Raw genomic sequence first — 21,844 nt, 5'->3', positions numbered from 1 at the left:
ATACTTTTAAAAATATGTCTTGTGGGAGTTATGTCAATAACAGTAAACCAACACATGCCAGGGTACAGTCTCATGAACTGCCTTGTGATTTCCCAGACTGTACACTTGCTGGATTAATTTTGTCCTTTGCTAATTAGGATTGTCAGACAATGCCCACACACGATTTGAGAAGTATTGGGGTGATATATTATTCCAAATAGGCTCTGTGCAAAGCTAGGAAGAAAAAATGTTTAATTTACTGATATAGACCCTTTCAAGTCTCTGAATTAATTCTTAAAAAGGGATTTGGTTCCACTGGCAGTTTTGTTGACTTCACATTCTTTTAGCAAGTGTATAGCACTAGTCTATTTGTAATAGAGGAGGGGGAAAGTACTTACTGCAGGAAGAGCAAAGAAAGACACTCCAATGAGAGAGAATGTAGCTGCAATCAGCCGTCCCTCCCATGTTTTGGGGGTCTTGTCACCGTATCCAATTGTAGCAAGGGTGATCTGTGGGCAGAATGACAGGGACCTCTTGTGAGAAAAACAAAGGCAAGAGCTCTGCTTTAAATGTCACCATGAAACCCGAATAGCTCCCTTTGTTCTGTGGATGCTCATGCACAGCTCCTTGAAATAGGATCTTGAGGATGGGCCAACCAGTTTCCTGTAATAGTCCCAAGACATTGCACACAGAATACATTTAGTCTTAAAGAAGTTGCTTTTCTAGGATGCATTTGCTGCAGAGGAACTTCATGTGATGCTGCCTGTGGAGTGAGCTCCCTGACCACCATCAGTGCACAGTTAGGAATGGGACTTGCCAGTTAAAAACTTGCAGACCTTTAACAACCAGTCAGGACTAGCTGTACCTGAGCAACTGGTCTTTACAAAACAAAGATGAATGTGTGAAAACTTATTCCTTTCCTGCACCATTGTTAATTTCCAGTCAACCATATACCTTTTCTCACCAGTGAGAGTCTATCTAAATGTCCTGGATATGAAAGGATATGAAAACATCCAGGTGTTCTATGCAACACTTAGTATCTTTCCACTAGTAATGGGGGTGGGGGGTGTCAGTGTGTGTGTGTGAGTAAATATCTTGCCATTTATGAATGAACTATATTAAATAAAAAATAAGCTGCGGAATTTTAGTCCCAGGATAACAGAGACTTCCCTGACTATCAGTAGTAAAGCAACACGAATTCTGGAATGACAGGAATATTTTGTGATCAGATAAGTAGAGGTGCAAACCAATTCTCCTCTCTTCATCAAAGGAGGCAAGAACAGATTCGTTCAGCATCCTACTGCCAATGTCATTCCCCGATTTTTGTTGAAGGCATGTAAGACAAGAGAATTGTTGAGTTAACCTTTCCAGAAACATTTTTCTACTTTCTGCATCTGAATCTAGAGACATCTTCAGTCACTGGCTCCTTAAGAACCAAACTTCCATGAGGGTCTACTCCACCTTCCCAAACATTTAGTGATCTTTGTTTGCCCAACAGAACCATCCATTTCCTTGCTCTGGTTTTGCCATTTTCTTAGGGATACAGCTCTCACAGGCAGGATACTGCTGTCATGAGAGCAAGGTCTCCCACTGGCATAGTGCAGTTGTACCTTAAGAGATACTGCTCTAAAAGAGAGGTTTCCCAGAAGCCAGGAGCACAGACTGATTTCTGAAGGAGGTTTAAGTACCTAAGGGACTTTGTCTGACTGAAAATCAGCAGGGATGTAAGTTCTGTTATTTGGTTTTAGGGGCACCCCTACCCCTACTTTGATAATGTTACATGGGTAACATGCAATTCACCCAAATATAGCCGCACTTGCACTATAATCTCTAATACCAACAACTAATTTCTTCTTGGATATGAAGCTTTTGAAAAGGGGATAAGGTATTTTTGGAGTCACTTACCAGCCCCCACCACAGGGCATCTGCATAGGTTTCAAACTCTTCTTTCATCTCCACTCCATTAGCATCTTTTTCAGGAACATCTTTTTCAACCAGATAAACAAGAAATGAGGATAAGATGAGTGTCAGGAATCCGATGTACCAAGCAGTGATGAGTTCCTGCAAAAGAAACAGATGGACATGGAGGACCTGAAAACATCCTCAATACCCACAGTGGCAGAGTAAACATCAGGAGGAGAGGGAAGCACAGAGGGTGACAGCAGAGCTGTCACTATTGGCTTGGTCACAGACCATAACCAGCCCAGCTCAGCACTTAGTGGGAAATAATGCAGAAGATTTACAAGAATTAGCCCTTACACGGCATATTCCTCAGGAACAGCTTGGAGCAATCTGAAGTTGTGGTTCTGCATAAAGCTGGGTTAAGGATGTAGCTGCACCAGTGACACAGCTGCTGCAGCAAGGTCCCTGACCTTGGCTCTTCACATCCCTTCTGCCCCAGGCTTGGTCAGTCTTAGCAAGCAAACCACGGCTCTGTCCTCTCCCTACCTCTAGACAGCCACAGCCGCAGGATGCAGTTACATCTCTTCAACCATATCAAACCAGATTCCATCATGAATGAATGATGTTTTCAACATGAATTCATGCAATAAGAACAGACCTTGAAAAGCATCTGTGTGAAAACAAAATCTGAGCCTCTCTGTTTTAGAGAGAGTGTCTGAAATGGAGTGTGGGTCTAATCCCACTGAGGCAGGAGATGCAGCCACCACAGTTAAAATCCCAACAGTCTGAAACCATGAAGAAAATTGGGTAGAAAAAAAACAATATTCCTATTCATTTTATGAGAACTGTATTGAAAGTGGGGGTGGGGGTGGAAGCTTTGAAGCTGAGAATTTCATAATTGAATCTTGAGATAAGTAAACTTTCTTAGCTATCTTCTGGTGTACAATCGCAGAAGGAAATTGTTAGCAAAATTGTTTCTTCATTGTTTCCAGTAGAGCAAAGTTCTCAAAGCCCCTTCTTATCTTTCTCAGCCAGCTGAGATCCAAAGGGTGGTGGTGGGCAACCAGACAAGGAACATTTGAATGAAATCCCACACAATGAAGCCTTAAACAATTTTTAAACAATGTCTTTGGTACACATACTTCTTCCATGATCTGCTCCTGAGAAACATTTTTGACAGTGTTTATGTGCCACCTGCCTTTTAGCAAGTTTATAAAGGGAAGAAACAGAAGTTGGTAAGAAATGAAGCAGGGTGGGTATCCCCATCAGCCATTACACAGAAGCAAAGTCTAATTATGCTGTGCCAGCTGGCATTTTAATTTTCGAAACCCCTTAAAATGTCAGGAATGTCATTAATGGATTAAAAAAATCAGTATGTTGCACAGAATACATGCAATTTTCTACAACCTGTGCAGATGAGAAATCTTATCTAAAGTATTTTTATGCAGATAGTTTTTAACTTACAATTATGTTTTGTGAAAATGCAAGAACACAACTATCTGTCTGGTGTGAGACAGGGTGTGTCTGACTGCAGCATCAAGTTAGACCAAACAAAGATGATTTTAGAAATTTTCCCTATCTGGGTTCCCACTGTCTGCATCTCTGTATTGTCTGACCCCTGCTTCCAAATTTTACCAGTAGCTCACTCTGAAACCATATTTCTGCTAATAAGCCTTTTTCCATCCCTTTGGAGTCCTGCTCCATCTGTTGATCAGACAAGTCTGAGAAGCCACTACAAACATGTTGCAGCTTCACAGGCATTTCTGTGAAAAATTTCAGCATATTTCACCATTAAAGGGATGTCCCTGCTCCCTTTCAGTGTAAAGGCAAATTTCGTGTTTTAATGTAGGGGAATGAACACACTCTTCCTTCCCAGCACCAGGGCTGAGTGGAGAAGGGTAAAACAAGGGGCAGAAATCATTCAGGGAATGGAAGAGGGAATAAAACTGAAAGAACAAAACTATTTTTTGAACTACTGAACATAATCACAAGGCATTGCTGTACCTGTACATCCCCTCTCTTTCCCTTCAATCTTTCTCCCCAAACCCCAGCTGAGGCCTGCAAGCTCCTCACTTACTTTGCTATGTGCACAAATAGCTGATCCCAAAAGTTTCCACGTGCCGCCCCTCCTGTCCATTCGGAGCATTCGTAGGATCTGAAGGAAGCGGAGGCTTCTGAGGGATGTGGCCAGAACATTGCCCTGGTTCCCAACAGCAACCACTGGCACTGAAGCAATCAGCACAAAGATATCTGCAAGGCGAAAAGAACAAAGCCTGCCAACAAAAGTGGCCCTATCACCTGCTTCTTAATCCCATCTGGCTGGGCTGCAAATTTCCTATGGCAAATTTTGAAGCTGCCTGAAAATGCCTTCTCTTTCCAATTAAACAGGTAGCTGCACCTGCCACAGTCAGCATAATGAACAAAACCTACTAGAAAGCCTCGGGATCTGTTTACAGCTTGATGCACTGGACTTGAGACACTGTCTGAGCTTGCTCAGGGATGCACAGAAACAGTGTCCTAATGCTGACAGAAAAACAGCCTTCTGTTCATCTGTACCACAGGAACACTAGTGAACAGGTCAGCAGATGAAAAATTCAGTTTTGATGGTATATCTAGTATTTTATTCTTTTGGCTGAGTTTTCCCATTAAAATCTCTAAGTCAGTACTACTATTTTTCATAAGTGCTTATGGAACGAATTTGTTGAACAACTGAAGAGATTTGAAATGCAAAATTGCATCACTTTTTGTTTTCTTTCTTTTCCTTGTTTCCCTCCTGCTTTTTGATCCTATACATAAACAATTTTGTCTACCATTTAGACCCAGGAGATGAACAAAAGGAGGGAGAGGGAGGAGAGGTGTATATTCACATGACACCACAGCTCTCCAGAGTGCTACATGCTGTACAAATAAAGAACAAAAGAAAACTAGTGTTTGGCCTGAACAGCATGAAAACAAATGAGAACATCCTAAAATCCATGAACAAATGGGATGTACATGATGGGTGCTCAGGGTAGACTTATCTCCTAAATGCTGGCTGATTAGTTTGTGGATAGAAAGAGGAGTTGCAGGAGGAGATTCAAATGTGAATAATGAGTAGTTTTACAGATAGTTATAGGCAGTCTGAAAGACAATATGGATGAAATCACAAAGGTACTTGTGTGCAAATGCAGACTGACATCACAACAGTAAAGCACAACACAAATATGAAAGAGGGCCAAGGAAGTAGGGATCAGATGGTTGGGATCTTAAATCATTTGAAACTGAAGGTAGAGAGACTCTTTTTGGGGATAAGCTTAAGAAAAATGCAGTGGGACTCAGGAAAAGGACAATATGAAAAGTAGAGGATTCATTTTTTTTTCTCACTGACTAGATACCCAAGTGTCTCTCAAATTAATGGTTATTGCTGGCTACTTCAAAAAACTACTCCAAGCAGGACACAGGTCCTAGCATAAAGGGCAGATCTGACTTCATTGCTCTTTGCACTGCCATTCACCAGTTTTTTGACATTCCCAAACTGGCTTAGAAGAAAAAGGACATAATGGGGAAAACAGTATTAGAGAGCTTGTGCCTACCCAGCATGCACAAAGGCTTCCTGGCAAATTTGAGTCTCCCTCTCCATCCTTTGTAGCGACAGCAACAGCCAGCAGCCCAGATTCTTAAGGCAAACTCTGCTCCAAAGATGAAAATGGCAAAAGTTTCCTGTATCAAGACACAAACTACATTGTTAGTCTCCTAAGAAGTTTTGCAGTAATTCTGCACACAAGAATATAGCTGAAGGAAATGAGGTACAAGTGTTAGGATATGTGTGAGAGAGTTAAAAAAGTAGAGAATATAGATCGATGAAAGTGGCAAGGCAAAGTGGGACATCCCTTTTCAGCTTTCTAATTCCAGGACCAATTTGCCCCTGCAGTTGGGTAAATGTGAAGTGCTTACCCCACCTTAGTGTAAGGGCAGTTGCCTCACAAAGAAATCTCCCATTCCACACAAAATGTGAGTGGTGACTGCAAAGTTCCCAGTGCACTCTGTGCCCACACCCAGGGTTATCCCCCAGTAGCTCATTCATACTGCCATATCTACAGAGATGGGGACAGACAAACTATATTCATATAGTCATAAATTTAAGGCAGTGATAAAGACATATATAAGACAAATTTAAGGCATACATTGTTCCCTTAAATTTCTGGGGGGACAAAAGAACGGTATTTTCCACCTTACTCAAGAACCCTTCTATGCATGGGGAGGAGAGTTTCTCTGAGGTGCTCAGCAGAGATGGGCCAAGGGCAGCCTGGGGCACACAGTTACTTTTCCTCTCTGTGAATTGCTGGCAAGGAGGAAAGGAGCAATTTTCCTCATGCTCACACCCACAGCTCCTAGGTGCTTCTGAAAACTGCTGAGACCACATGAAAACAAGCATAGGAGAAGGAAAAATAACCTCACGCTTTTTCAAATGTGAAAGATGTGCCATAAGCAGGGTAAGAGAGACCAAAAGCAAGTTTCACATTCCCTAAGGGATAAGGGTGTTTTCATACAGGCACTTTTTGTGAAGGAACATGCAAGGGGAATTCACCTTTCATTCCTTTTGGCATTTAGCTCTTGCTCAGATCTACATGTCTTTGGGGGTACAAGGGGAAATGGAAACTGAGATCTTGGAACTAATTTCGCTGTGCAGTTTCCCTAGGGCTATTTTATACAAGGCCAGGTTAAGTGAGACACTGTGCTCACTATTTCATGACAGCTGTGGGAGCAGAGCAAGTTTGCTGTTAGGGTCATTTTCATACAATGTTGAATATGACATGCATATACTTAGTGGGTTTTTTTCTCTATTTTTTAATTCTTCTGTCAAATGGAAGGTCTACAGAAATAAAGTCTTGAGCATGAGCTTCAGCATTTGTAGAATCAGCATTCCGGAACACACACGGAAAGAAATGTATATGCTGCAAATAAATTTTCTCCTGGAGGCACTGCCTGCAACAATTTCAGTTATGCTGCTCTTGGGCACAAGTCCAGTTCTGATGACCTCCCTTGGTAAAGGAACACTGGCATTAGTAGAATACTATAGAGTGAATCAAAACTTTTGAAAGATCCCCCCAAGATTAGTTGCCAAATGTGCTTAGATCTGACATAGTCGATAGGAAATTTACTGATAATTTGATGGAAGGACTGTTAGGCAAATGCTGAAAAGCCATTATTTAAAATCCTCAGGCTAGTATTTTTCCACTCATTAATGTTTACTCAGGAACCTCACTTTCTTTTTACTCACTTGGCTCTGATAATGGACTGGGAATTCTCCAGTATGAAAGCATACAGTCACTGCTCCAGGACCAATGGCAGAAAAACCTCAGTGCATGCAGAGCTGGGAGTAAGATTCCATCCCTGCTGCTGGAGCTGATTTCAAGGGAATTACATGGATGATGCACCAGCCCCAGCCTACTTACCAGCAACAGAAGCCAGTCTCCTGAAACCGTTTCATACTCCTTGAAAGTTGTCAGGACAGCTAAGATCAAACACCCCAAGACAATCAGAAACCTGGAATGAAAGAAAAAAAGGAAAAAAACCCCACACAGCATTGTTACCCCTCTCTGTATTTGCATTGGAGATAATGCATATAAAATCCATCAGGGGATGGCTGCTTCCTATTGGCAAGCAGAGAGCTGGGCTTTCATGAAGATCAAGGGTTCTTAGCCAGGATGGAGCAGGGGAAACTGGCAGCCATGGCAAGATCCTAAATGAGAACGTTCCTGGGACAGACTGGCATTAATTAATTTTGCATTTTTCAAGAATAAAATGGGTGATACTGCACTTTTGGAAAGAATTGTATGATATAGCAGAGGATTGTGCTGCTCAGGAGGTCTATTCCAAGCTGGTGTTCTATGTGTTTCCCAGAGTGACACTGCATTTACCGTGGAATGAATCTACTTGGCACATCCTGGGATCTGGGAAACAGTAAACGCTTCTCTACAATGCAGCACCAGGACAAACCTTCCCTTCAAAACTGCACTGCATTTCTTTTCTCCTTCTCATTTTGCACTCATTTCTATGTGGATGAAAAGACAAAAAGGTTTGAAAGAGAAACAAGAGAGGGTAAATTTCTGCTCTCCAGTAAAGTGTGTGAAAAATCAGTGTCTGTCTGCGAGACTCCAGAACATAGAGGTTTGACTGAAAATTTAACTCCCACTGCTGGTAAATCCAATTCAATCTTGTTGATCTGCTTTGTAAAACTATTCCCAGGCTCAAGCTATTCAAAATCCTTTCTACACAAAGAGGTAAAAAAATCGAGGGAATCTCATAAGTGATTAAGGTGAAGCAGAGTGGGCGAAGCTCATATTCTGGTACTTTGTGAATCCATATCATGGGCATTTTACTGCACTTCCAAAATCTAATCCACAGGAACAGAGGGGCAGGTGGTCATGGAAATATTTTGAGTTTAGAAAATAAATTGGAAGGATGTCTCCAAAACAGCTTTGGATCCCCTGCTTTCATAGTGAGGGTACATCAAAGAAATGATAGGCATAAGGTACTGAAATCATCCAGAGAAAAAAGCTTGTGAAGAATCAAGCTGTGTTTAGTATGTCCTACCTGTTTGGAATTTCAATCTGATACCTGTCATGTGATTTCATTTCTTGCTGAATAAAAATCCACTTTGTTTCACTGGATGACATGAGCAGAGCCACAGCCTGCAGTGTGGAGGCAGCAAGTGAGGGCTCAGCTCACAGACACGTGTCCTCTAATCTGCCCTTAGGCTTTCATTTCCTTAATGTATGAGGAAACCCAGGGCTAGAAAATGGTGTTCTGAGAATTTACAACTTCTTTGCAGTTGGAGTAAAAGGACAGAGGTGAGCTTCAGACAACTCCTGCTGCCTTTTGGGGGGGAATTTCCTCCAAACAGCATCCAGTAGCACCCTCCATGCAAGAAAAAGACAGTGAAACACTTCACAGCAAACCCTGAAGGATTACTCTGCCATGGCTTTCCTAAAATTAGCTGTTCAGATTGAAGTTTCTTAAGTGAGGAATATTTCAGATCAGCCATTTTGAGCAAGGTTAGGACAGAAATAAATGTGTCTGTCCGTGCTAAATAATTTTTGGAATTCTTTCACAAGTTTCACCTTTTCCCACTCACCAAACATGCTCAAGAACATGGGTTATTTAGTTGGTGGGAACCAGCCCTTGAGTCCAGAACACGTCTTTTTTCATCTACCTAGAACCACACTTCCACTGCACAAGACATTAGGCAGTTAACTTAGCAATCCTGGGATGCTCCTGCAATGCCCTCAAACTTTTGTTACATCATACCTTGTTGTCCCCATCTTGCAATTCTGAAGATAGTGGCTCACTGGCTTCCCAAGACCCACAATCCAGCTATCCTGTACATCCATGAACAAACTAGTGAAACCTCAACCAAGAAAACAGCTCCTTTGACTATCTGTAAACAACCCATACTATGCCACAGTAATGCCATTACAGTGGTACAATCACTAATGCTCCATTTAAAGCCTTGAGCAGCTGCCTCTTGGTACTTTCTATTAAGGACATTTCTTTATACCATGTGAAAATTCAGTCACTCATGAGCTCATTTCAATGATTTAATGAAAGGTGAAACACACTGAAAACAGCCAAGGAAATTACATCATTATATTACATCATTCACTACTTAAACTAAAGGCATGAATTTATGTCATTCAACAGAAGTCTGCTGTCAATTAAAGATAATGTACAGAGTTTTGTCCAAGAGGAAGACAGAAGATAAGTTAGTAGGGAAATTGTAATCTTTTGCCTAAAAATACCTGCGGTTTTACCACTAGAGGGTACCGGTGCTCCATAGAGCAAGGGGATACAGCTCTGTCTTGTTTTCCTTTCCCAGGAAACAGACTCAATGCAGTTATGTTCAGGTGATCGCACCCATGTATTTTACAGGCAAGCAAAGGGGTCTCACGGTGGTGAAAAAGCTTTTGCTTTGTCGCTACAAATCCTAAACGTTGATATTAATGGACAAGGGGTGCTGCTTGTTTGATTGCTACCTGCACCACAGCCCATGTGAGAGCCCACCCATGAAAACAACAGATCATGCAGGACAGAAAAATAGTAAAAATAGGTAAGTGAGACTGGAGATCACAATAAATGATTCTGATGTCAAATCTGAGCTAGGAATGTGTATTGAAACCTCTGCTGCAGGAAGTATATGAATGTACTTTGGAGGTGCAACTGCTGAGCAGGGACTGCAGTCCCCCAATCCACACAGACTCCAGAGCCAGGCTCCTGCCCTTCTCCAGTACTTTGGGGCATGAAGGGGTGAAAAGCCTGTGTTGCTACACATAGCTGAAATCCATCTTGGAAGGGTCGGCCATCTCCTGCTGCACTGTTTCCAAAGGATAAACACCAACTGCAAACACCCACAAGTTAATCAACTCACATCTCAGAAATCCTCCCTTAGCATCTGCAACTGCAGTTCAGAGCCCTCTGTGAATTTCAATTTGTACTAATGCCATACAACCCAACCTCTTTTGGTTTGGATCTTGGTGTTTGTGAAGGCTGCAAAAGTCTTCTTATGTCCTATTTCTATAGAAGATTTTACATAGATGTCATCTTTTTTTCATCATTCCCCCTTGCTCAGCAAAGATGATAACAAGGTGCATCTTCCCTAGCTGCTTTGCCCATATGAGGCACATGTACCACCTATGCCCACATGGTGGCCATGCAAACATAAAGACAGTTGCTTGACAGCTGTTGAGTCTATATTTTCCTATGGCAAAAGGACAATGTCTGAGTTTACACTGTCTAATTTCACCTTCTAGAGGCAGCAGTGGGGGCCCAGTGGTTGAGTTCCACTGTAAAATCATAACAGGCAAATCCAAGTGTAAGAAACTGCTGAAATACCAGAGGATAAGAAGAATGGAGACTAACACTGACCTGGGGAATCAAGGAATGGAAAGGGAGGAAACCTGAAATTTACTTGCAGTTATAACAATACTATTATTTGGACATACAGCACCAAGGGTTAGAAGATAGAAATAGGGTAAAAATCAAGGTTTGAAGTGAAAATTGAGTCCTATTAAGCCTAAGAGTCCTATTAAAGAGTTTCATCAGGTGGCAGCCCAGACTTCAAGACTGTAAATGACATATACCAAATAAATATTCCAATGTGGCTCTTTAGCTTTTTAGAATCATCCTTGCTATTACTTAACATAATATTTCACAGCACATTACATTGTCTCTGTTTGGAGTATTATGCCTAAAATCTGATTACTCTATTGTATGCATAAGTTCCAGTCACCAAATGGCAGTGCCCTTTTGTCACAGTCACAACTAATATACTATTCTAGTAAACATATGTTCTTAGTTTTAGAAATCACAAATTTAATACTCATATTATCTAATTGTGATATTAAAAACAGTATTGCAAAAACAATGCCTAATTTTCCAGATAAGGAAGAAGTAAATTATTATCATGAATTATCATGAATCAAATGTTTCTTGGATGAGCATCAGAGACTGTCCTGTTTGGTAATTTTTTTGCATATTTTCATATTCCCTTTTCTTTGAGTTTTTCTTATGTATCTGCTTTCATTTGAAGCCAATAGAATAATAGAATGCAGACCTAGCTGAGAACTTTTATATCTTTTTGTATATACAGGTGCTTATCAAGTTCCCTGTTCACCATCCCTTTCTTCAAAACTGTAGGAGCAGATCACATCATAATTTGCCTGTAATCTATTCCAAGCCATAGCAGTCCTTTTGAAGCTGTTATGAAGACTACATACATCATAGATAGGCCAAACATTTGCATCTGGCTTCATTTTGGCAAATTTCTGTGCTCTGTAACCCAATGTTAAATCTCAAAGAGGCTTAGCTAATGGAGAGGAAAGCGTGCTTCTGGTGTACAACTCACGTTGCTTCAAAGTAAAGAGTTCAGGCTGGTCAGAAGCACCTACTGAGTTCAGTTTTCTCTGGAACTGTAGGGACAGACTGTGGTGACATGACTAGCTACTATGAAGGTGTTTACTGGCTAAATTAGCAGAACACCACCCCTTATGTTCAGCCCTGTTTTGGATATATTTAAAAGCACCACCTTTTAATAATGTTTATGTATTTTTCTACTGAAATAACTAACCTACCAGCTGCAGCAGCCCACTTCTTACATGACTATGTTTTTCTGAATTCCCTTGCTGTAAATTTAGGTATTACATCTACATGTGGTCAAGGATCCTCGTTCTAAAATTATAATCCAGGGTCTGGGCAGGAAAGTCTCTTGAGCAGTTACTAGTAAGAAATTCCTTACAGTGTGAAAGTGCAGACTTCTGTTTGCTCTCACTTCTTCAATACCATTCCTTGCAAGCCATTGGGACTTAGTCTATCTCCAAATGTTCATATGAATCTTAGATTTTTCTTCTTTGCTTTATTTAAAAATTTCATATCTTCTCTTAAAGATTGTGCTCTGGTTTTGTTATGTTCTGCCACCTGGTAAATGCTAATGGAATTCTCCAAGATTGTGACATATAAGGAAAATCTGGCAGTATTTTGCTAAATTTTGGTTTAGGGTACCCAAAGCAATATGGTTCTAAACCACTTTCTAAATTTCATATTGGAACAACCTTATTTTCTTCAACTCTTGGCTTTTACCCATAAGGATTAAAAATGCATCTTTTCTCACAGTTTTTTCAGTTGCTCTATATTCCTACCCACTATCTTTTTCTCTTCATCCAAACTTTATTTTTTACAGAACATCTGCAGTATCTTGCACTGATCGTTTTATGGTTGCTAATGAGAGGCTTGAGTTGGGATTTTTAACATAAAAAAAAATGACATTACCAAATATTTGAGAACAGCTCTTCAAAGAGAAGAGAATGCATGCCTGATTTCCACAGACTTGGGAATATTCCCTTTTTAATATTTAGATTCTTGAATCTCTGCTCTATAGGACAGAGATATAAGGGTGACAGGAAAAATCCAAACACTTTGCAAGTCCTGCAAGTAGGGCAGTTCAAAGGTCCCTCTTTCTGTGCATTCACAGATTCCATTGAGTACAAACAGTTCCATGCAGGAGTCCCTGTTCCAATGTCATCATCCAGCAAGGACCAGGTAGAAATGCCATGCTCAGTAAGCTGAATTATACTATTGCTCTGCTGAAATGGCAGAGGAGACCAAGTTCCTCCACAAGATGCTGTAGGAAACTCCAAGAAGTAAAGATCCCTAAAAGACCCCTAAACTCTCTGGCACAGGAGTGGATGTGGCAGATGATGAGGTGGTAGCCCAGAATGACACTAATCCATTGGTGACAGAAGTGACAGACACTGTTCTTTGCATAGGAAGCTGAGCCAGAAAAGCCCAGACCATTACTCATGCCAAGTGTTTGATGACCTTGTGTTCTCACTGGTAGGAATGCCTCTGAAGAGGCTTCACTGCCCTTTTCTTAAGTGTGGAAAGCTTTTAAAATCAAGATCTGGGAAAGGAAAGCTGTGCTTCACAGCAGGGAACTCAGGGCGTTTCTCTTTCCTTTCTTCCACGTATAAGCCAAGAGCCAGGTTAAAGCCTCTTTGTCTTGTGTCTTTTTCTTCAGGTCCACTTGTAAAAACCTTTTTCTTTGATATACTGTTGACCACCATTGCCAGCTTTCTTAGAGAGTCTGGCATGATGGTACAAAATAATTTGGATCAGCAATATCAGATAGCACAGACATTCATCAACCTGGATTTTCTGCTCCAGGGGACATTTCAGGAGAACTGCCTGACACATTTCCCAGGTTTTCTGGCACAAGACTGCAAAACAGCCCAGAGCACTACATTTCCCTTCCTGTTTTTCCTCATCTTAGAAGACAAGAATCACCCACCAAGATCCTCCATCCCTCTCGAGAAGTGTTCAAGGGGTTTCAAAAGGCCTGGCATATGTAAGTTACTAGGAGAGACCAAGACATCTTATCACATGGGTGACTGACTGGAAGACAGATGGCAGAAGCAAAGGAGAGGCAATAACAGCAATAGCCACCAAGGAGTCGTCTCCTATCTTCCTGCAGCTTGAATAGAAATCTTCTGACTGGTGCAACTAAATATTCGGAGTTCCTTCCTTAAGGGTTTTAGATTCTATATTAAGTGAAGGACATTGGATTGAACTATTTTTTGGGGGTTTTATGCACCACGACCAGTGTGCCTATCCATAGGTTTATCTCTGGCTGGCAGCATGCTGCTAATTGAGCCGAGACACAGGGAGAGCCAGGCAGCACATCAAAGCAGGGAGAGCACAGGGCCAACTGCATCACCCAGCAGCCCCAGCTGCAGAACCCACAAATCAAGTCAGTTTCAGAAATGCTTCTGACAGGACACTCTCCAAAGGACATAAATAAACTTGTGTAAAGCCATTTGAAGGTAAACTTTAAGATTCACACATTGTTTTCTTCTAAATTTTGCAAAATAAAAGTGTAGACATTTGAAAGTTGGCCTGTAATTGAGCAGTCAAGTGCCCAGCCCTCAGCAAACCCTGGAAAGAAGTGAATTTAGATTCTATAGAGAGTCTAAGGTAACAGCAGTAATCATCCACATGAATGATTAAACATCTGGAGGAGAATTTCCAGAAAGGTATCTTTTTAAATATCACCATCACTGCTCTGTCTAGAAAGACAAAATATCAAGGAGTCAACTTCCAAATACGACAAAATCTCAGGGGTACCCAGGAATTAGGATCTCTTACACAGACGTGCACTGATCTCTCCACAAACGCTTCCCATTTCTTCAGAGAGGAGAGGTATGTATGAGTTACATCTTCTGAATACATTTTTAGAAAACACCAAAGAATGCAAATGGGAGAAACTTCTGAACCCACTGTTGTGCCTTTTGCCTTGACTGAACACAGTTGTGATATTTCTACCTTCCCATTTAAACTCAATGAAGATCAAAATATGTAGGAGACAGAAAAAGCAAACAAAGAAAAAGCCAGTCAAACAGCCTACCTACCCTTGCTTTCACTGGACCAAATTCCCTTTTCTCACAGGCACTCACATCAAATATTAGGTCATCCAAACATGAAATACCTGAAAATGAAGTTCTAATATGAAGGCACCACTGTCCAGAAATAGCCTCTGTAGTCTCTAATACAGAGTTTCTAGGTAGGTAATTGACAATATTAATTTAGTGGCCAAACAGATCCTTACAGTGACTCTTTATTCTTTATCCAAGACTTCAACCAGTTTGGGAGTTTTGATAGTTGGGTGTTTGGGTTTTTTTTTCCTATTTTTGACCCTACATTGCAAAAAACATACTTCTAAAAATGCCAACACTTCCAACCTAACATAGCACCTTCAACCAAGTGGGATTGCCAAGTGAAAAAGCAATTGAGACTGTATCTTCTTTGCATGTGCCTTCTCACACTCCATCACATGCTCATATTTAGATGTGAACATGAGCACTTCATGAAATGATCTCAGTTTTGACATGGAGTGGGTTATTCAGAAGAGAAGTGGATCTTTTATCATGGTCAAAGATTTTCAGCTGTGTAAGAAAGAAAAGCATGGCTGCACATGACCTGCACCCCACAACCATTGCCAGTACTCTCCAGGTCCAGGCAACAAGTTTACTGGGGTTTCCCTTATGAGCAATGAGGGGTGTCCTGATAACACAGCTCCTGTGGAGCCAGATATATGGCTCAGTTCTCTCAAATTAAGCAGGATCTTTGGATTTTCTGGCATTAAGTCCATAGAGAGCTCTATCATTTTGCACCCGAGGTGGTCAAGTTTGTGGCTGTGACACAGGGCACTTGACTCAGGACTTTTCCAGCTGAAAGCATGAAATATTACAGCTAGTATGGAAGAGAGATCTTTCCCATGCAGTGTTTAATCACTGCCTGCACTGGAGAAAGTCAGACAAAGGTCTCAAATCTTTGCTTTAAACAATACGGTTGTTGAGGGTTTCTTTTTAAGTCCATGAGAACTTTTTGAAATTTTTCTGATTTTTATATAAGTGAAGAGTGCAGAGTCATTAGTGGATCTTAGCCTACGTGACAACACTGCACATCAGCTTTCCTTAACAATCTGGTCTGTAACCTATGACCCATTCACAGGTCCAATGGTACTGCAAAACAAGCTCCCATCAATCAGTCAGGGAAGGGTTTCTTACTGTGCAGAATGCAAAGCAGATGAGCTTATCTCACTTTACCCACAGGGAGAGAAGAAGAGGAGAAAGGATTTGTGCTAAAAGATGCGAAATCTAAACTCACATTACAGGAGTTGTGGATAAAATGGACAGTGACAGTGTAGAAGAATACTTTTTTTTGAATACACAAATTGATACAGACAAATGTTAATAGACCAAATTTCTCTGCAAATTAAACCAGAATTTTAAACCAGTTTTGCTTGATGCTGCTTCTATAAACCTCTTCTTACACTAGACTCTTCATTTTACCTTTGTTCTCCATAGATAAGCAGGCTATAGTTTGGCATTGATAGCAATTCAATGCAGAAAACAAAGATTCACAGCTCTGGCCCATTTCCAGTACCCTGGAAAATGGGATTAGCTGGAGACAAGAGGAAGGCCCCTGAATGCAAACTATTCTTTGAACAGAACTGGGAATCTCTCAGAGGATCTAGATTACCTCAGCTATGATGGAAAATTAGCCATTTTTAAATATATCAATATAGGAGTCTTAGTATGATCCCCAGGTATGAGATTTTATCCAATAATGATTTTATCCAACTTTTAGATGCCTTTTGGATGTTAACCTGGGCAGCACGGTCTCCTAATAACATCTTCCCCAGATAGCCAAATGCTCACTGCCATGGCCTTTCTCTCAGTGCACAAATGAAACTACTCCCTGTAACTCATCCTCACAAAAATCAAACCACTGCCAGAGGTCTTACTCACTTTATTACCTGTCTTTCAAAATGTACTTGAGAGCTTCCCTTCTCTGTTAGTTCTATATGTACACTGGGAATTTTTTTGTATCAATTTGTTGGGAAGAGACAAGAGAGACAGAAAGTGTTTTTCAACCCTAAAATGTCAGCTGCTGCTTTGTCAGTTTAACACATGATGAGATGTGTGGTCTGGATAAAAATGTGAAGCAAATCATTTAATAATAGTGGGGTTTTTTCAACATCTTGCCTTAAACTAATAAGAGTATGTCAATAACTTTAAAGTGATGCAGCAAAGGTAGCTTATAGAGATTGTGTCATGTGAAACTTCTACAAGATTTGCATCTTCACAGGAAAAGGAAGTGAAGGGTCTGCAGCCGCAGATCCAATGGTGCTAATGGAGTCACTGAGGCCAACACGGGAACAGCTACAGCGTGAGGTACAGATAAGTTATCTGTGCCCCTTTTCACTCTCCAGTTCATGTTCATTAGTAGATGATGAGTTGTGTTAGCATGGCAAATGAATCACACCCTCCCTGAACGTGAACTTTGGATAAGCTCTTTGGAGGTCACTGTATCCTCAGAAGTCTGACTTACACAACTATGCAGTCACAATAGCACACAGTATCTGCACCTGTGTCAATTTGATGCTGTTTTAAAGTATTTCTGCTGTTTTGCATTGCCATAAGCAATTAATCAGCGTTCACAATTCAGAGTGATCATCTGTAAGCATGTGATATTTCAAGTCTAAAGTTGAAGCCTTTAGAAGAGGTTATCAGCCTTTTCCAGGCCTGTCCAATTTTATTCCTGAAGTGTTTCACCAGCATCTGCAACAATGCTTCTCAACACAATGTATAATGGCCCTTTTGCTCAAGTGGCTCGTTAATATCTCAGATTCCATTATCCCGGTTTAACCTGACAGATTCAAACACAAACAATTCTATCAAACCGTCAGGAAAAAAATGTCAATAAGGAAGGCAATATTTTTATTTGTTTTTCTTTGAAGAAAGAGCTCTATTGAGTGGAATAAGTAAATCAAAATGGCAGAGAATTCAGCATACATGCAGTACATTTAGAAAAATAAAACCCAATTTGCAGTAATGAGAAGGTCTAGCAAAGCAGTTAAATCTCTGCTAAGCAACTCTGTTGGGACTCACAAGTTCATATCCTCAAAATCCACAAATCTTTGGGTCCGTCTCAAATGGAATAGCTGGTTTTACTGAAGGACATTCCTCTGCAACAGAGGAGTGCTGAGCACAGTGGGTCACAGCCTGGACATAACTTTTCTATTCTTACTTGACATCCATGGGAACAGGAATTCCTATTTCTAATTCAAGTTTTGCCACTTCTTTCTGCTGTGGCATCAATGCAGAGAGTGGCACAATAATGAATCTGTAAGGGTGGAGAGTTAAATGCATTTTCAGATATAGCATGGCAGACCTGACCAGCCAGCCAACCAAGCTCTCTGAGAGCAAAGCCCTGAGTTGCACAGAATTGTACCAGCTGGATTAGTATGGTAGAAGATACTCAACTCATATAGAGTTTGGGTGCCTCGACTGAATACCTAAATCAAGCATTGAATCTCACCTCATGCAAGTGAACAGAAGCAGAAAGTTTGGAGCAGAAAGCAATAATTCTGATTCTCACAAATTGCAGTGCCTCTGCCAGTCCTGAATACTGGGATAACAGGGTTTGCATCAGACATACAGAGCTTTTCCCTCTTCCTGTAAAATTAAGACTGCTGCAGAGGGACAAATGTGAGGTCTAGACTTTTACTGACCTTCCAGACAACTGTGATGTTGACACAGGCATCTAAAGTGTGTGGAAAGGAAGGGGTTTTTCCCTCCACATCCCACCAGGACATCTCCAGGGACAGGGCTTGACACTTGCCATGTGACTACAGAAAACATTAGCAAGTGAGCACTAGGCTGTAACTCTTTCCTGAACACTTACTGAATCAGATGATCCCTCCAGTATCTCAATGCTCTGATATAGAGATATTAGCCTTGGCTATCTACAGCACTGGCTGTACATTTGTATCTGCTATAACATGGCTTGAATCACCACTGATTAATTATTTAGCTCATTGTGCTGGTTTAAAGGCAAACCAGCAGGGGAAATGAACTCACCACGAGAGAGATTATAAGTCAGACCTAAAATTTAATAATAATATTACACTAAAAACACTGACACAAAACAGAAATTGCTTTCAACTCGCAAAACCCCAGCAGTATAACCCAGTGTCCTGGGGGCACAAACCCAAGGGGGTTTGTTTGCCCTTGTGCTGAGACCCCTGTGGCTCCCCCAAGTCCAGAGCAAAAGGAAATGAAAAACCTGTTGGTGCAGGCGAGGGCTGTGGTCTGGGTGAGAGCGGTGATCTCCTCCTGTTGAGGTCCTGCTGCTCCTCTGGATCCAACGAGAAGTTCCCAAGGTCTTCTTACCCACCACTTGTGTACCCTCAGGGAGCACCCAGTCCTTCCCCCTGGGCGGGGACTCACACAATGGGTGATTAACTCTGGGAGCCAGGGGGTGTTGAGCTGTTCATGGCCCCTTAGCAGCTCCGCCCCCCTCAGGCTGGGTGTGAAGGTGATAATGGCTCCCTGGGCAGCTGCTGCTAATGGCCCATTGTCCTTGGGGAATGAATAGAGGGGGTAGAATACACAGCTTTGATCACCCCCACACAGTGTTAGCTGGTCCCTTCTGCTGAACTAGGACACTCATAGGGTCTTACTGTTCCAGGGATGTTTTCTGAGTTGTCTTGATCAAGATGCTCATGACTGATTGCAGATTGATTTTTCCATTGCTTACCAACAGCAACAGTCCCACAAAGGTACAGAATTCTGATCTATACTCACAGTAGTTTTTTTTTAATTTTTTAATAGGAAATGAGGCACCCATCCTAGGTGGCACATTTGGGGGTGACATGGGGAGGGCAAGGAGAGACCTGGTAACTATTAGTTTTCAAGTTATTTGAATTCTGAGGGTGATGTGGTAGGTTTAATGATAAAGTTAATTACAAGAACAAGATTTGAAAGGGTTTCATACTGAATATTTCACATTAAATTACTGGCCCTATTTTGGTCATTGTGACATTTTAAAAACAAGCACATGGTTATACTCAGCTTGCTTGCAAGGTTATTAGAAGTGTCTCAAGGCACCTGCTTTAAGTGTACTCTAAACAGATGTAACGTGGCTGTGGATGCTGTTTATCTAACACAAGAGATTCAACTTGCCCCCAGCAGAAAGCATGTAATTAAGTTCTGCACACACTTTTATTGGTGTTATGGGGCAGGCTAAGAAATATTTCATTTTTGAGACTTGAGAGAACTTGTGCTCCTTCTTCCAGCATGGATCACTCTGTTCTTTCCTTCACATGACAGAAGAATACAAAAGTGTGTGAAATCTTTAAACACAAATATTTGTTTTCCAGGAATTTTCAGTCATTGTCCTTATGCAAGACAAGCCCCACTGCACACAAATGCAGGAGAAGCTTTTCCCTTGGGCCTGCACATCAGAAATTAACAATGCAATGCTCATCTTGTACATTCTGTTGCACCTTTCCACCTTGCTCCAGTGCTTAAACTCATGTCAGCTTTATTCTTTCTGAAACTATTTCTTATGTGGAAATTCTTTATGCTGAAGGCTACTGTCACATATAAAGGTTTTCTTACCTCCTGAAAGTTGTTTAGGATTTTCTGTCCTATTTATTTATTTATTTCTAGCAGAGCTTTTATTAGTGCCTCAGTTTACAGAGCAGGGAGTAAATTGCACGTCTGTTTATTTACCCTTTATTATAGTATTAATCTTTCCATTATCAGCTCAAAGCAGTGTATATATTATAACCATCAGATCCAGCAATGACTTCATAGGCTGATTAAGCAGAAATCCCTATCAGTTAGTTGATGTCCCACATATCCAAACTTCATGAGTTAGATGATAAAGGTAGAAGCAAGAAATAAAACCTAAAAAAGGATTGAATCCAGGGGTTATTGGTTCCTCTCCACTTGCTTTTATGATATAGCAACCTAGCTAGATTGGAGTCATACTAACAATTCCTTCAGCTAATGTTCTAATAAACAAGGTAGCAGTGCATCAGATCAGAATTCTTTTGCATGAATGAGCTTTCCTTCATTCAGCTATGAACAAATTAAGTATAGACATAACTTCCAGGATGTGCACACAAAAAATCCAGACCACATTTATTTCCTAGGTATAGATGAAATACATACTTATGCTTTTGGGAGCTACCACTTCTTATATCTTAATGACTTTTTAGAGTCAGCACACACTAGTATGGTTTGTGTGCTTCTGCCTGTGCCTCAGATCCTCCTCTCCACTTAGTCCACTCCACCTACAAAATGACATTCAGCCTCCTCCAGGCCATGAACTAGCTTACTTGCTTGGTCCCCTTGTCCTATTGCTGAGTGCCTGGGAGAAGAGACCAGCCCCCACCTGGCTATAACTTCCCTTCAGGTAGTTATAGACAGTGATGAGGTCACCTCTGAGCCTCCTCTTCTCCAGACTAAACACCCCCAGCTCCCTCAGCCTCTCCCAATAGTACTTATGCATACCCAGGAGAGAGTACACTTGCCCAAGCCATGGGCTACCAGCTTTTCCAGGAGTATATTATGGGAGACAGTGTCAAAGGCCTTGCTGAAATCTAGACAGAACACATCCACAGCCTTACCCTCATCCACCAGGTGGGTCACGTGATCATAAAAAGAGATCAGGTTAGTTAGACAGGACCTGCCCCTCCTAAACCCATGCTGGCTGGATCTAATCCCTTGTGCATCCTGAAGGTGCTGTGTGATTACACTCAGGATGAACTGCTCCATAACCCTGCCAGGCACGGAGGTCAGGCTGACAGGCCTGTAGTTGCCAGGCTCAGCCTTGCAGCCCTTTTTGTGGATTGGGGTGATATTCGCCACCTTCTCATCATCTGGGACCTCCCCAGAGAGCCAGGACTGTTGGAAGATGATGGAGAGCGGTTTGGCAAGCTCTTCTGCCACCTCCCTCATCACCCTGGGATGGATCCCATCTGGTCCCATAGACTTGTTAGGATCCAGCTGGCTCAGTAAGTTGGTCACTATTTCCTCCTGGAATACAGGAGGGCTATTCAGCTCCCTCTCCCTGTCTA

General features: G+C 41.4%; 1 protein-coding gene across 1 annotated transcript in view; it reads right to left on the bottom strand.

Moving 5' to 3' along the window:
* The window catches only part of KCNQ3 (potassium voltage-gated channel subfamily Q member 3), a 200,667-nt gene that overhangs the window by 28,589 nt on the left and 150,234 nt on the right, over positions 1-21,844 (bottom strand). Inside the window, exons 2-6 of the mRNA XM_071553824.1 lie at positions 7,317-7,407; positions 5,454-5,580; positions 3,959-4,131; positions 1,885-2,040; positions 378-488 (exon numbers count right to left, since the gene is read on the bottom strand). Of these exons, the coding sequence (XP_071409925.1) occupies positions 378-488; positions 1,885-2,040; positions 3,959-4,131; positions 5,454-5,580; positions 7,317-7,407 (658 nt within the window). The remainder of the gene's footprint in view (positions 1-377; positions 489-1,884; positions 2,041-3,958; positions 4,132-5,453; positions 5,581-7,316; positions 7,408-21,844) is intronic.

Source organism: Pithys albifrons, chromosome 4 (genome assembly GCF_047495875.1).
Source record: "Pithys albifrons albifrons isolate INPA30051 chromosome 4, PitAlb_v1, whole genome shotgun sequence".
Taxonomy (NCBI): Eukaryota; Metazoa; Chordata; class Aves; order Passeriformes; family Thamnophilidae; genus Pithys; species Pithys albifrons.
The sequence above is the reverse complement of the archived record's forward strand: the minus strand, read 5'-3'. Positions and strand labels throughout refer to the sequence as shown.